Source organism: Anopheles bellator, chromosome 1 (assembly GCF_943735745.2).
Source record: "Anopheles bellator chromosome 1, idAnoBellAS_SP24_06.2, whole genome shotgun sequence".
NCBI classification, from domain to species: Eukaryota; Metazoa; Arthropoda; class Insecta; order Diptera; family Culicidae; genus Anopheles; species Anopheles bellator.
In genome coordinates this window covers 13,404,431-13,420,202 of record NC_071285.1, presented here as the reverse complement: position 1 = coordinate 13,420,202, position 15,772 = coordinate 13,404,431, and the positions used below count along the sequence as shown (strand labels likewise).

Below are 15,772 nucleotides of genomic sequence, written 5' to 3'. Positions count from 1 at the left end.
GGTGCATCTTCTTCAGAGTAGAGCGTGAAACAAACGACAACAACAATACACTACTGTTGCTGCCGGGGGTTAATCGTTGTTAATGCGCGCTGGATAACAAACCCCGCAAGCTAATCATGAAAAAGATCCATTCGGAGAGATTCGGGAGATTACCACAAGCATATGGCGCCAACCATTTGCACAGCATGGCGGCAGTTTTTGTCAAGTGTGTAAAATAATCGGACCCCCTGTGTGTTGTGTTGTTACCACTAGAGGCGGGCACGGAACTGCAGCTCAACAACCGGGCGGTAGTGGGTTCCGCGACCCACAGGAAAACACAGAAAAAGTTTCTGTCTCTTACGCCGTTCTTTTAGTTGGTGGTGCTGTGGAGAGTGATTGTAAACCCATTTTTACCAAAAACACAACAAAAAAGAAAACACAAAACTACGGCACGAAAAACAGACAAATCCTCTATATCGTGGACGAAGTGCCCTGGAAGAAGAGGGCGCGCGTTAAAACAACAAAACATTGCAACAAATTAAACAAACACAAGAAAAACGTATAAAAAGAATGCTATGAATAATAAAACCGCAAGAGAGAGAGAGAGGCAGGAGCATGACGATGGCACGAGTTTCGCCGGGGAATGCTTTGGGGTGACACTTAGTTAAAAGCACCACCCATGAACCTGTGTAATTATACTGGAAAACAATCCAATTACATGTTTTATATTGTTAGTAAAGAAGATGAGAGGAGCCTCCCCCTAAAACTAGCAAAAACTTGGGCATAGTTGACACAACAAACAAATGACAACAAACCCTGCCCCCCTGTGTACATCAAAAGAAAACAAAACCACACGCGCCATGAGGGATTGTGCATGGCTAATAGAGCAAACAGTGAATTAACAACCCGAAAACGGAAAAGGAAAATCGGTTCGTTGCTACAAGCACACAAAACAGACACGTACACAGCGAATGCGATTCGCACATTGAGAGAAAGAGAGAGGCATGTTTAGTCGTGGACACTACTAATGCACCATGGACACAAAACCACCCGACGATGACTGACCATATTTCGGTTGCGAAACACGAAACTATATTAGTAAACACACTGCGCCACCAAAAATGAATGAACTTAAAACGAAATGAGAATCGGTTATATCGTGTGCGTATCGGTAATCTCTTATGCTAAACACGGTGGAGCATAGAAACGCTAGAAAATCAACATAACACACACCTCTGAGAAGAGAGATCACCGACCAGCGCATTACCGTCGTCAAAAGAGCTTTTCGAGTACACACAACAGGATAGATACACATAGTGTGTGAGATGTGTTAGGAAAAGCACGATTATAACGCTGCGATAGTATTATCACGAGAGGGGTTGTCTATTGCTACAAGGATAAACATCAATCGGCTTCAGCGAGAAAGAGAATATTAAAAGAAAATCAGGCCCCACAGATTAATGCGGTGCGAGTAGGCTGCACGCAAACGGTACAGTAGATAACCGGTTGGCGGGAACCGATTCAAACCCCGGTTGACGATATCCGACATCCAAAGAAATGTTGACGTTGCTGGTATCGAAGCACAAGCAACCATTGCGTTTGCCGTGCGTCCGTCACACTGCAGCGATGTTCCACTCGCAGTGCACAGTGCAAAGTATTTGGAGTGTTTTCAAGCACACTTGTGAATCTTTTTATCTCGAGAATGTGACCTAAACGATAACGTAAACGTGCACGCGTGCTGTGTGTATGGAGAAATTTTAATGGTCTTTTTGTTACGTTGGTTTGTTATTTGAAAAAACCTGGATCTAAACACTAGGGCGTCCCGCGAGCCGAATGTTGTGTATGCGTGAAAGTGGTGGAAAAAAGGAAGAAAAGGAAGAAAAGGTTGACCGTTTTCCTATCGCGAAATGGATGGTACCGATTATTATAGTAATAACGTAGAGCGAGCGAGTGAAAGTGTAAGAGGAATCACAATGACACGGAGTCTTTTAAGGAGTAAACTAGTGAACGAAGAAGCAGAATGTGTAAAGAGAATCGCAAAATGAAGCACAGCAGAAGAAGACACAAACGAGAACCTTATAAAAAAAACAAACACACTTACACACACACAAGTAAAGAATTAAGCAAACATCAAACCAATGGAAGTAGTTTAATTTATTTGCATAAAAACCAGCCACACACGAAATAATGCAAACGCGACCGCGACGGCTAGAACGCCACTCCACCACACGCAGTGAGCAGCATCGCGGCCAGGGGTTTGAGAATAAACTATGTTGAAAGAGTAGTATAAAAATTAAATTATAATAAAAACTCTTTAGCGTGGTGGCGTGTGGAGCGTGCTGTGTGGCTGGCTGCTGCGGCGTGATGTAAGAGCAACTAAGATGATAAGAAAGGTGTAGATGTGCCGAGTAGCGCAGCGCACCACTGAAGGGGACATACGACAAACGGGACGAGACGACGGCCGGTTGCAATTTGTGGTGTATGGGACATGGGAGAGGGCAGAGGGCAGAACTGTGGACCCTATGGTCGGTGGTGTATGGAAAGTAAAACAAGCAAAAAAAAAGTACCGAAATGAAAAGAAAAACCAACCAACAACAAGTAAACAAAACACAAAAAACAAGGAAAAATGTAAGAAATAAACATTTTATTTTGAATCCTATTTACTTTTGACGTGTCTTTTGTCTCTTTCGGACGTCGGATGTGTGTGCGTGCTTTTGGATGACAAACCTCAAAGTTTCACAAGAACTTTGCGGTACTGAGAGCCAAATATTATAAAGACAAAGTCAATGTAGAATGCTACTTACTGCTCTGCATGGTTCTGCGAGTTCCGTAGTGTGGTTCCGTGGTTTCGTCGGGTTTCCCTGTCGGTGATCGGTACTTGCTTCTGCTGCTCGAGCAACCCATGACTCTTGTATTGCTTTTGCAACCACCAACATTAACATGTCTGACCCCTCCACGTCATCCAAGCTACCCTAGCGGGGGGATAGGGACAAGTTTAGCACAAGTGTGATGCCTCTCAAACAAGTCCGTAGTGTACACATCCTTCTTTTCTGTTCTGTTGCAGGGCTACAATTGGAACAATTCGCTCAAAAACGAGTTCAACTGACCGAAAGTTGTACCGTTACTGTGCTGCTTTGCATCACCGAACGACAAAATACTGCCGTCCCTCTGAAGGTAACGAAGGTAACAAACAAAACGCATTCACGACGGTCGCTTTCTTGAGAGATTTAAAATTTACGACGAAACAAAGAAGGCGGCGCGCGATGTTTTACCGTAAGATTGAATAAAGCGAAGCAAACAGGTAACCCGGCGGGTCCCCCTTTTTGCAATCAAACACGCCGCAGTTCAATTTAAGCGTAAAATTTATTTAAAAATCTTTGTACGAAGAACAGCGCGTTTGGAACGGTGCTTGTGGAATGATCGACAATCGGTGCAGGAAAAAAATGGCGCACAACTGAAAACAGAAGCGTTGTAGTTGCTGACTAGCTTCGGGTATCACTCCAAACCCAGGTCGTCTGGCGGATCCGTGCCTCGGGTGGATGCTGTGGCGCTAGTGGCTGCTATTTGATACGCCGCACTTCGATTCGGTAGAGGATCAGCCCGAATTGATGCACCACCGACGAGAACTGCTTCAGCAACCGACCCACGCTGAACGGGTTCTGGTTCTGCTCGTCGTCGCGCGCATAGATTGGACACGTGTCGTCCAGTTCGTCGACGTCGGTGTTGATACCGCACGGATGCTGCCCAAACACGGTCGGCATTGCCTCGGTCGATAGGTGGGGATAGAAAACGCGCACCTGACTGTGCTTGATCAGTGCGGCCGTTCGATTGTGGAAGATATCGTTCAACCGCTCGGACAAGCTGGACGGAATGGCCAGGTAAAGCCGGTAGCGCTGTTGCTCGCTAATTGACCGCATTTCACACACATCGACCAACAGCTTCAGCTTCCGGTAGAGCGGCTCCAGCTCGAGGGACCCATACTCGTACAGAAAGAACTGCTTCTTGCGCCGATACTTTTGCCCACTGTCCGGGCTGACGAGCAACGTTTCGGTGCTGGGCAGACCGAGGAAGCACTGTGGCATGCTGTAAATGTGACTGGTCACGAGATGCAGGTGGACGTCGGCGGACCGTACGTCCACCTGGTGGCTAAAGTAGTCCGCCATCTGATAGACGCCTCCCTGGTGCAGGAACCCGTAGAACAGTGTCAACGTGACGTTGGCCGCGTACCACAGCTTGAGCAGATACTTGGGACTGACAGACGGGCCGAGCAGATTGTGGTACAGGAAGTCCTTGAACCGGGACGGGGCCCGGAACGGGTAGCTGCTTGCCAGACCGGCTTGCAGTTTGGGGGCGTGTAGCAGCACCAGCGGCACGGTGATCGGAATTAAAAAGCGTGCCTCCTGGTGATTGATCAGCGACAGGCACACGGTGGGGAAGAAGATCGCCGAGAGCATCAACCCAACAAAGGACTGTGCCCTAGGCAGGTTAGTGTAGTCGTTCGATGCGAAACTGTAACACCGGATGTGGCTATTAGTATCATTCACCCCCCGAGAGTGATTACCGGAGTCCCTCCCCCCCGACAACTCACCGATGGATCATGACGAGGAGCGAAAAGATGGCAATCACTCCGAGCACGTTGTACAGGAGTGGCACGTTCACGAGCAGGTGCGTGTAGAACGGGTGCACCCCGTGCTGGGCCGTATTCTCCGCAATCAGATTGTAGCGGATGAAGTTGACGGGCGTCACGACGAAACTGTTTATGCCAATCTCGTGACGGTCGAGCTCGGCCAGCGTCAGATAGCCGTAGTAAACGGAGTCGACTACGATGCACACGATCAGCGCGGGCAGCGCCGATAGGACGAAGATGAAGATGCGCAGGTTGAAGTCGGTGAACGAAACCGTCCGGGTGCCCATTCCGCGCAGCATCCAGTGAAAGACGAGCGGCATCCCGAACAGCACGAAGGTGGGCCGATTGAAGACCCCGGCCACGCACAGCGTCGCCATTAGGAGGCATTTGTTGAGCGAGTGCGACGGCAACGACATGGTCAGCTTGTAGAAACGCACCTTCTCCACCGTGCGCTGTGCCTTGCGGTATTTTTCCTCCAGAAACTCGCGCTGATAGAGCACCGTGTTCGAGTGGATCATGCAATCGCTGACGATGTACAGCAGCAACGAACAGAGCGCCATTTCGATCGAGTTCGAAAAGGTGTGCGTGGCGTACACGAGCATCACGTACGAGCTGGCCAGCGTCAGCAACCGGAACTGGTACTGCAGCCCGTACGAACGGCAAATGCGGTACAGGCTCCAGTCGTTGACGAACGAAAGGGCGACCATCAGTAGACGGGGAAACACCAGTGTCACGTAGCTACCACGCAGATTGATCCCCAGGTAGTAATTCGTGTACATCGACACGAACCGTAGACAGGAAAAGGGCACCTTCAGCGCAAGGTAAGGGATGGCCATCGAGCGAACTGGAAAGGTGCTGTTAAATTCCCACGTGCGCGTAACCTCCAGCCCGTATTCGTCACCTGTGCGAGGGGAACAGTAAGGTAAGTAAGTACCGGCCACGGCCACGAAGTCCCTTCCCTCGGTAGTTCCTACCGGCAACGACCTCGACCGATTGAAAGAACTCATCCGGATGAATGTAACCGAGCTGCGGTACAAACACCAGCACGACGCGCAGGAAGCACAGTATAAAGTACGACACAAACGATGGATCCCTTGGCTGGATGGTTTTAAATTGGTTCATATTATTAGAAGCTCCGGCCGATCCTGCGGAATGGACAGAAGAGAACAATGTATGTGTTTCCGTGCCGATTTGTTTACATTTTGATGGGTGTGAAGTCCCGAAACGTCAACGCGCCGTTGTTGTTGTTGTCGCGCCGTAGTGTGCACTCGCGAAAGCTGCTTAATGTTTTCTTTCCTCGGATGGCGCGTGAAACGTTGATTGAAAAGTGACGAGAACGAGTACAGGGGCGAGAACGGAAGCTGATTTTTCTTTCCATCGCAGCATGCGTAAGAGTGAAAAAGGCAAACATTGGCCAGTTGAGGAAAAATCGTTTTATTATTTGGTAACAGTTAAATAATACATTAAAATGTTACTCATTACCAGGAAGCCAAATGTTCGCGAAAACTCCAGACGCGGTGCTGCTGCTGAACGTTGGTGCCGTGCCTTTTCGGTTGAGGCAGTAAATTCGTTGAAGTAGTTGTTCCGCTCCTCAGTAACGTGATTAATTTTCAGGTACGGACCGTAAAAACCTGAAAAACGAAAGTCGTGAAACTTAGCTTGATTCGAGCTGAAGTGGAAGCCCCCCCCTAACCGACTTACGGGTAACAGGGTTCCAGCTTTGTTTTAGGGACGCCGAAGTCGGTACACCTCTGCTGGCAAAGGACGTCCAAAGGTCCACCATCATCTTGGCGATCTCGGTGTCCTGCTGGTTGAGCCGCTGCCCCAGGGGAAACAGGTAGAACAGGTCCTCGCCGTGGAATGAGCTGTTTTGGTACGGATAATCGAACCCGGGATTCGCCGAAAAGTTGTACAACGACGAAATGCCATCGTAGTCGAAGCTGTACAGGAACACTTTGCCCTCGTTGGCGTGGGCGACTCGAGTCACATCCTGCAGGACCGGTGCTTTGATGGCCAAGTTTCCGCAGATCTGATGAGGGGAAAGTGTTTGCAAAGACCAATAGAGATGCGCCCTCTTTCGGGTATCGGATTGCCACTTACATCGACCAACGCTGGCAGCAGCTCGGTGTAGTTGGCCCGATCGAGCTCGGCCGAGTGAAACGTGTTAAAGATCTGGTACCAGATTTGGGACCCATCGTTGGAGTTCGATCCGAACCGCTCGTTGATGATGTCGATCAGTTGGAACAGATCCCAGGACGATTTCATCGTGGCCGGATTGTACGACAGGCCGTAACGGTGGATGCTTTCCCAAAACATGAGCCCCTCCTGCGAGGTGGTCCCGGCCATCACTTCAACCTTCCGTATCGCATCACGGGCCAATGTTTTCGGGTGCTTCGGCAGGAATGGGGATGCATCGCCGATGACAATGCACGCTCCCGACACGTCCGGATAGCCACTGACGTTGACTTGCGTGTTCTAAGGCGAAGACGAAGATGGTGTGAACAGGTACAAGTCCCCTCGGGCAAGGGCCACTGCGTTACGTACCATGTGCTGCTCGTAGGCTTGCATGAGCGAGTAAGCGGAAACGGTCCTCAGACACTCCTCCACCCTTTCGGCCGGGCGATCGCACCCCACCAACCGAGCAATGTCCATGGCGCCCTCCTTCGGCGACTGACACGTGGCCCACGGGGCAAAGATCGATCCGGACTGGATGATTGCCCGGCTGAACAGGGAGCTGTGAACGAGTGGACTGTAGAGCAGCGCCGATACGGCAGCGGCCCCAGACGATTCACCAAACAGTGTCACCCGTGCATTGTCCCCACCGAAGGAGTGTATGTTCTGGGAGACCCACTCGAGGGCCATGATCATATCGAGCATCGCGGCATTTCCGGGGATATTGGCCGTTCCCGTCGACAGGAACCCGAGAGGTCCGAGTCGATACTGTATCACAACGAGTACGATGTCCCGCTCGAGCAGATATTCCGGTCCGTAGTCCGAGGCGGAACCCATCACGAACGCCCCACCGTGTATGAACACCATCACAGGCCGGCTGGCCGATGTCGTCTGTGAAAAGGAGATCGGAAAACGTTGATTGCCAACTCGCACGAACATGGCCTTCCACGGGAATCTCGTGTCTTCGAGTCTTATCTTGTTGTGGGGTTGTTTGCTTGTACGCCGTCGCCCCTGGCCAAGGATCAACAAGACCAAAACCTACTCACACTGTGCGTGTACACCGAGAGGGTAAGACAATCCTCGGACAGCAGCTCACTACCGGTACCGTTCAGTCCCACCTGCGGACAGGGTCGCCCGGGCACGGCGGCATTGAAGATGCCGCTCCACGGTTTGACGGCTATCGGAGCAACGAATCGCTGCTGGCCCACCGGAGCCTCGGCGTAGCGTATGTTGTGAAACTTGAAAATCTCCCGATCGGTCCAGGCCGTTCGGCCACGCGTACCTTGTACGCTGCCGAGACCATCAATCACGACGATCGGTGTGTTTTGCTGACCGCTAACATGGCCACCCAGCGATAGCGCCGCCCACAGGACCCCGATAAACAGCCACTTGATACACATTCTGGGCGGCACCAAAAAATCCAAACGAAAACTCCCGAAAATTCCGGAAAACCCCAGAACTCCTGGCCTACGAACGATGTTAACACTTTGCGCACTTTTACCAAACTGGCCGAGCAGTGCTTGTCGCCGGGGTGCTTTTTATAACCTCAGCTTGGGCGAGATCACGCCAAGCGCTTTCGGTGTTGGCTCGCTCGGTGTTTCACCGGACCATAAAGAACTGCGTCACCAAGAACTGATAAAAGGCGGAAAGATATGTGCGTAACATCACCCGCGTATCTTTGGACGTTTCTTTCGGAAGTGGAGAGACCTCCATGCCACCGCTCCCGTGCCCGGTATCTAGATGTTTCGGCTTGTCCGCGGACAGAGACAGATTAAGGAGCAAGAATTGATTGAGCAGATATCGCTGCCCGGTGTGACTCGCTTTCGAGTCACGTGGGCCACGGGTCGCTGATCAATAGCTTATTCTCGATTTTGATGGCCCCCTCGGCAGCATTAGGCTATCGTGGTCGATCGATCCTCCAGGAACCGGTAATTTGTAGAACTGTCAGTTTGCATTGGAATTGATCGCCGCCAGTCGGTCGTGTGCCAATGATTCAGTGGAGTGCCGGGTTTGTGCCGATAACTTCCCAATGGCGATAACGATAACTGCCTATCGCGTGCCAATCACTTGAACAGATTCCTATTTTTATGAACCGAATTGTTTTACAATGTGAGACTCCAGACGCAACACCGTGTCATGTCCATTTTGCCATCGATTCCTTACTCACGCTGGTCGTGTAGACGGAAAGCGAAAGACAATCCTCGGCCTTCGGATCGTCTGCGGTCGTGGTGAGGCGCACCTGTGGACAGGGCCGACTGGCGGAGGAAGCGTTCAACACTCCTGGCCAAGGTCTTACACTGACGGGAGCACGAAAGCGCAGATCACCGGTGGGCGCCTCGGCGTACTTTATGCTGTGGAACTGGCTGATCGGTCGACCGGTCCAAGCTGTGCGACCAACGGATCCTTGCACAATGCCTAGTCCTTCAATGGCCACCATGGGAGGTACACGCTCGTCGTCGGCCTGGCACACAACGGAAGTTACGACGATAATCCCGGAAAGCACGTTACAAACGGAAACCGCAGGCCACATTTTTCATCGTACGTCGGGCGGACCTGACTGGTTTGAATGGTTCTATTGGACTGAGCAATGGAACCGATAGCGAATGAAAACTTCCGGAGCCTTTAACAGCTGTTCCTCAGATGCTGCGATTCGATATGGTAGCACTCTGCTGAGAAAGATAAGAGCGTTTGGTCGCTTCCCTTCCCCTGCTGTTTCTAAATTAAAACAAAAAAATCCTTTCACAACAGATTTTGAAGTTCGTTAATCACACTGCCCGATTTATTGCAGAAATCTCATTCTGAACCTTGCCAAACCTAGGGACCATCTTCCACCGGAGTCTTTTTACCCGGGTCTACGGGTGTCCCCAAAACCATTGCCGCCAACATTTCCTCTTCCCATAGTTCAAGTTCTCTTCCGAGTTCGTGGTACTTCACATTCGCCTTTTGGAGTTCGTTTCGTAGCAGACTTTCCTTTTCGAGCGCCTCATAAAACATGTCCCACATGTCGGATTCGTCTTCATTTTCAGGGTTGCGTGCGGGAAATGTAAAGACCACCGGCCTCGGTTTATGCGCTATCAGCGTTTTGCAGCAAGGACACGGTTCTTTCGCGATTTTCGCATACTCGGACAGGCACTCTTTGTGGAACAGATACCCGCAACCGGTTAGTACCACTCCTTCGAACAGCAAATCACGACAAAGGGCGCACGAGGCGAACATCTTGATCCTGCGATCCTGCCACGTTTGAACTGTGCTTTCTCCTAAGGATGCTACGATTGTGCGGAAAACCTCCGACAAACGTGTGACTACTTGATGTGATAAGGAATAAATAAAATAGCGAATGAAAGAAAGGCGAACATCTTGATCCTGTGATTGCCACGTTTGACCTGTGCTTTCTCCTAAGGATGCTACGATTGTGCGGAATCCCTGCGACAAACGTGTGACTACTTGATGTGATAAGGAATAAATAAAATATCGAATGGCAGTAAAAATATTCTCTCCAAGAAAAGGGATGTAAAAAATATTAAAAAAGCAGTGTAAAATCCGATTCTCAATAATTTAGAATAAATTGAGCGTGCAAAATGGATAAAAACCGTATCTGGGCTTTATTTCTTGATACCGGAAAGAAATGGCGCGAGTTTCGTTCGAGGTTCGCAGGTTCGCAGATCGAAAAACGTGTTTTGGCGAAAAAATTTCGGTTTCTGAAATCCCGATTTCTAACAGGGTAGCATGATCGATACCGACCAGCGAAGGTAGCGCAAAATCTTGCTTTTAGTACCGCTAGCTGCCACAGGCGGCGCGCAACTCAGCTAAATGTAGCGCCGCGCACGGGCGATAGCGAAAACTATGGTAACGCTAGTGAAATATTTCATTTGCGATGGTGGCGCGCCCTCTGGTCGTGAGAATGCGAACTAAAGGGCGAGCTGGCAGATTCAAAGCAAATTCGTTAAACAGTTTCAAATGTTTATTTCCAATATTGGGGGTTTACATTTTATTCACTGTGGAACCCGTTTCTTTCTCAGTGGGTGTCTCATTGTGTATGACAATTTGTTTACAATGATCCATTAGAACACTCTTGCATCGGGAAGACAGGTTTATGGTGTGCGCACGATCGATAGAACTGCGAGAAATAAGGTCGTGAAAAGTACACCAATCGAGACCACCGGGATACCGTTAGCCGCCGAAGGGGTGTGTACGCTGATCACGTACTCATCGTAGAAGTTCGTCCCCACAGTGGCCGGGTTGTTGATGTGCAGATAAGGCCCGGCGGGTCCTGACGAAAACGAAACGACAGGAAATTAACACAAATCGCAATGATGCGAAAAGACGATAGTAGCTTACCCGTCACCCGTGGCCAAGTTGGTATGCCGCGGCTCGAAGACGGTACTCCATTGATGGCGAACGACGTCCAGAGATCGAGCATCGTTTCCGACATCGCCGTGTCGGCCGCGTTAAGGTTGGTCACGTCCGCAGGATAAGGGAAGAGGTAGATGTTGTCGTCCGAATGGTGTACTCCCCCGGAGAAAGGATAGTGCGCCGTCGGCAGGCCGTACCCGAAGCGGGTGTGCTGACCACGGTAATCGAACGTGTAGAGGTACGCAGGCTCCGAACTGTGTTGCGCGATCGCCTGGACATCTCTTAGCAACGCCGCTTTGATCACGATCGCTCCGGCAATCTGCAGAAGAGAGTGAGATCGATCAACATCGGTCCGCAATATGATCTTGGGATCCTCCCGACGTACGTCGATCAATCCATTCATGAGTCGCGTAAAGTTACCACTCGCCAGTTCCTCCTGCGAGAAGAGTGAGTCCACTTCGAAGCCGGCGAGGGTACCGCTGTTCTCATCGATGCCGAGGATTCGGTTGACCGTGTCGATCAGATCGAACTGATTGAACGCCCGATTCTCGATCAACCCCACCGCGTTCAGCGAATCGTAGATGCCGGTCATCATGAATGACCCATCGTGCTTCGTTACACCGGCCATCAGCCGCACATCCTTCCGCACCTGCCCGGTCCGCAGGAGATTGAACGGGGACGCTGGTAGAAAGTTTGTCGGTCCACCGACCACCATACCAGATCCACCGACGTTATTGTGGCCCTGATCTTGCATACGATCGAGCTGTAAGGGAAGGTTCCGGAAGTCTGTTAGTAGCTCGCCCCTCGCCCCCATTGCACTTACTGTATGAGCTTGGACCGCCCGCAGTAGCATCACGACCGGAAGTTCCAGCAGGCATCGTTCAACGTCCTCGATCGGTTGCGCCGGATTACAGCCGGCGAACCGTGCGACTTCCCGCGCGTTGTCGACCGGATTGGGGTCCACAGCCCAGGCCGAGGTGGAGCCGCCGGATTGTAGAATCGCTTGCCGGAAGGCCGTCGGCGGAACTAGGGGACTGTAGAGGAGCGCACTGATTGCGGCGGATCCGGCCGATTGACCAAACACCGTTACACGGCTCGGATCACCGCCGAAAACGGACACATGATCCTGGACCCACTGCAGCGCCATCAGCATGTCCAGCATGGCCACATTTCCCGGAATGACGTCCGTCATGGTCGACAGGAAGCCGAGGGCGCCGAGTCGGTATTGTAATACCACGAGTACGATGTCCCGCTCGAGCAGATAGTTCGGCGGATAGTCCGCCGCTCTGCCGCCGGTAAATGAGCCACCGTGGATGTAAACCATCACCGGTCGTCTTTCGGTCACCTATTTCAGGAGAATCAACCTCAGCGGTGGCCACGGGTAGCGAAAATGCGAACTTACATTTTTGGTGAACACCGAAAGCGACAGACAGTCCTCGTTCTCGCTCCTGGTTTGTTCGAGGGGTGGTAGCAGGTCCGTGATTCCGAGCTGTGGGCACGGGCGCCCCTCGATCGACACATCCTTCACGCCGACCCACGGACCTATCGCGACCGGTGCCCGGAATCGACGGGGACCGATTGGCGCTTCGGCGTACGGTATGTTCAGAAACTGTAGCACACGCTGCTGGGTCCTTGCGGTGGTCGTTTCTGACCCGTTCACCGTGCCGAGCCCGGTAATCTGTACCGTTTCACCGTGCACTGTGGATACCGAATACGACGCCAGCACCACCAGCAGCAGCAGCAGCAGCAGGGCACCAGATTCGCGAACCGCTTGCAAGGCCATCTCGGCAGAAACTGCGCTCTGCGTGACCGTTGGACAGACAAGTAATTCGACGTCGATAAAAGATAAGGGCACCGCCTCTGGCCCAAAAAATCGTTTAACCTGTCTGCAAATGACGAACGATAACACGTTAATACAAGCGAGTGTCGGGTAACAATCTTTTCTAAGCTTCTTCCGATAGCACTGCCGTGTGATGCTGATAACATCCAATTAATTATGGTAGCGATAGTTGTCGTCAGTGATAACATAGTCCCGTCTCGTCCCGTTTTCGGGCGGGGACGTGAGTCAAAACCTTTGTTCACTATCGTGAGTGTTATGCAAATGCCACCGATTACAGATAAATTGGGATCCTAGGGATAAATTGAGGTCCCACCGATCCTAATGATCGTCTCATGACCAGGCATTATTAGCGTTGGCAAGGACTCGTACGAAACTTCTTACTTTGCACAGGCATTCGTATAAGACGCACGATCGATGCGATTACGATCACAATTACAGTCACATTAATTTCATTAATTATTCACAATTACGATCGAGACGTAAACTATGCACCATGCGGATGTTGATGTTGTTTGTTTTGCAACTGTACAACTCGGGCGGGTAAACCGAGAAGAAGTGCGACCTCTATGTGTCAGTAGTTGAAATATTCCAAGTGCTGACATTTTTCAGTGAAAACTTTTCACCGAAAAGTGCTGCTTCTGGCAGCGCTGGTCCGTAACGCTTCCGAGTTTGACACTTCAATCGCGCGTGACATAACAAAACAAAAACACACATTGCGCCGGAGATCATCGCAGGTTCTGCCGCATTTTGTGGTCCGAATTACCGAAAAGATGTACGATCTCGGCGTGGCTCTTGTGTTGCTTCGTCGTGTTCGCGTTAGTAGTTCAAATGGAGGCCTGGCGCAGTGGTGCAATCGTTGCTTCGCGACCGCGCGAACATCCGAAGTATCGGACACAGTGGGCAATTCCCAGCAGCATACGGAACCATCGACGGACCAGCAATCGGTTGTGGCCGGTGGAAACAAAGAGAAGCTTATCAGGGTGGCAATAATCGGTATGCCGAACGCGGGCAAAAGCACACTCATCAATCGGCTCATCGATCAGCGGGTGAGTATCGGAGCGAATCACTTTTATCCGCCCCACCATTCCAATGCTCCTCCATCGGTCCACAGGTTTGTCCGGTTTCGACAAAGGTGCACACGACGCGCAAGACATCGAAAGCGATCCACAGCCGCTCGAACTCGCAGGCCATCCTCTTCGACACGCCGGGGCTGGTGGGTGCGCGTGAGATTAAGAAACATCAGCTCGATTCCCAGTTCGTGTCCGCCTGCCGGCACGCGATTCAACACTCCAGCCTGGTCGGAGTCGTGCACGATGTGTCGAACTCGTGGACACGCCACACCCTGAATCCGGTGCTACTCCGTGTGCTGGAAGAGTACTCGCAGGTGCCGAGCTTTTTGATATTGAACAAAATCGACACCCTCAAATCGAAGCGCATTCTTTTGGACATCGTCAAGAGTCTGACCTGCAACCGGCTGGAAAGCATCCGCAACTATGGTCCGGTGAGGAAGCGGAAGAAACCGTCAGCGGCACCGTTGCAGGAGCAGGCGGAACCGAGCGGTGTGACCGGCGAAAAGTTTGAACCACAGCCACAGGAGGGGTGGCCACACTTTACGGAAATATTCATGGTGTCCGCTGTGACGGGCGATGGGTTGCGCGATGTGATGTCGTTCGTGCACGCCAACGCCACGCAGCAACCGTGGGAACATCTGCCGAACGAGCGCACGGACCAGTCACCGGAGCAGCTGATCGTGTCGAGTGTCCGCGCCCGCTTGCTCGACTTTATGCCCCAGGAGATCCCGTATCTGCTGCGGACGGAGCTCGAGTTCTACGAGGTGATCGGAGGCCGAATTCTGACCAGTGCGGTCGTGACGTGCCCGAGCGAACGGATCGAGCGGTTGGTTTGCGGCGAGTCGAACGGGAAGCTGCGCCAAATCACCGAACAGGTCACGTCGGATCTGATCGAAACGTTCGGCATGCCGGTGCTGCTGACGTTAACGACGCGGGTCCGCAGCAAAGATCTCAAGTCCTAAAAACAAAACCCGGACGGAGCGCTTATTAGTGTCCTGTTGGAGCGTTTGTGGTTAATTAAATTGAGAGAAATAAAGCAACGGTAATGGAACCGCGACGCGAAGCGTTCTGCTCTGCGATTGTTGCTGTCAAAACTCGAAGTTGGTTTGAATTTCTGTTTTGTTTTGTTTGGAATGAAAACTATCTCTCAACGCTAATGAGCCGCCTTTTTAAGAGGATTGAAGGGGCGAAGGGTTGGGTTTTCCGTTTCGCAGATGCACTATTGCAATACGGTTTTGGCTTTCTTGTGGTATTTCGTATCGAATCATTTCGATTTTAGTTCCCAGAACACCATATGTTTCCGAAAGGTAACTGGAATGCCAGCAAAATAAAAAAGGACATTCTTCACAAAAGGTAGCGTTGTGCAAGGCCCATTGCATAATAACGGGCGCAGTAAGGGCTAATACAATTTCTCACAGCGCCTATAGCTATGCAAAAGGATGATTACTGTCTTCAACGTGGTATCGATTCCCTGTTAAATAAGAATGGATAGTTTAATTGAGGCATAATTTGGTGAACGCATAAATTTAAAGATCATTCTCGTACACATTTGCTACGTTCATTTCCATAAATTACTATTCCGTTGCGCCGCAAACATTCGTTTTCGGGGCTGTGAAAGGAATCCAAAATGTAGCTCCCCAAAGGGATGGTGTCCGTTGTGGGTAAATTTCGGTTGATAATCGCAGGCCAAAGTATCGCGGATGCAAAGTACTTGTGCACGTAGCGCTACTT

The 15,772-nt window shown here is 51.0% G+C and overlaps 4 protein-coding genes across 4 annotated transcripts in view; 2 read left to right on the top strand and 2 right to left on the bottom strand.

Moving 5' to 3' along the window:
• LOC131206270 (single-stranded DNA-binding protein 3) overlaps positions 1-3,235 on the top strand; it is a 38,417-nt gene extending 35,182 nt beyond the window's left edge. Inside the window, exon 13 of the mRNA XM_058198764.1 lies at positions 3,044-3,235. Within this exon, the coding sequence (XP_058054747.1) occupies positions 3,044-3,085 (42 nt within the window). The 3' untranslated portion in view covers positions 3,086-3,235. The remainder of the gene's footprint in view (positions 1-3,043) is intronic.
• A 157-nt stretch (positions 3,236-3,392) lies between these two features.
• Positions 3,393-8,112, bottom strand: LOC131215070 (GPI mannosyltransferase 4). Its single transcript, XM_058209446.1, has 8 exons — positions 7,825-8,112; positions 7,151-7,669; positions 6,707-7,081; positions 6,308-6,635; positions 6,082-6,237; positions 5,581-5,751; positions 4,568-5,507; positions 3,393-4,488 (listed from the first exon to the last, which is right to left on the bottom strand). Exons 2-8 carry the CDS (start codon positions 7,643-7,645, stop codon positions 3,540-3,542), a joined length of 3,414 nt encoding a protein of 1,137 aa, XP_058065429.1. The 5' UTR covers positions 7,646-7,669; positions 7,825-8,112; the 3' UTR covers positions 3,393-3,539.
• Positions 8,113-10,869: 2,757 nt separating this feature from the next.
• On the bottom strand, positions 10,870-12,914 carry LOC131215069 (glutactin-like). The gene is made up of 6 exons (XM_058209445.1): positions 12,534-12,914; positions 11,955-12,476; positions 11,517-11,894; positions 11,117-11,450; positions 10,947-11,048; positions 10,870-10,895 (listed from the first exon to the last, which is right to left on the bottom strand). Exons 1-6 carry the CDS (start codon positions 12,912-12,914, stop codon positions 10,870-10,872), a joined length of 1,743 nt encoding a protein of 580 aa, XP_058065428.1.
• Positions 12,915-13,684: 770 nt separating this feature from the next.
• On the top strand, positions 13,685-15,113 carry LOC131216200 (GTPase Era, mitochondrial). Its single transcript, XM_058210624.1, has 2 exons — positions 13,685-14,017; positions 14,083-15,113. Exons 1-2 carry the CDS (start codon positions 13,742-13,744, stop codon positions 15,001-15,003), a joined length of 1,197 nt encoding a protein of 398 aa, XP_058066607.1. The 5' UTR covers positions 13,685-13,741; the 3' UTR covers positions 15,004-15,113.
• The last annotated feature ends 659 nt before the right edge of the window (positions 15,114-15,772 follow it).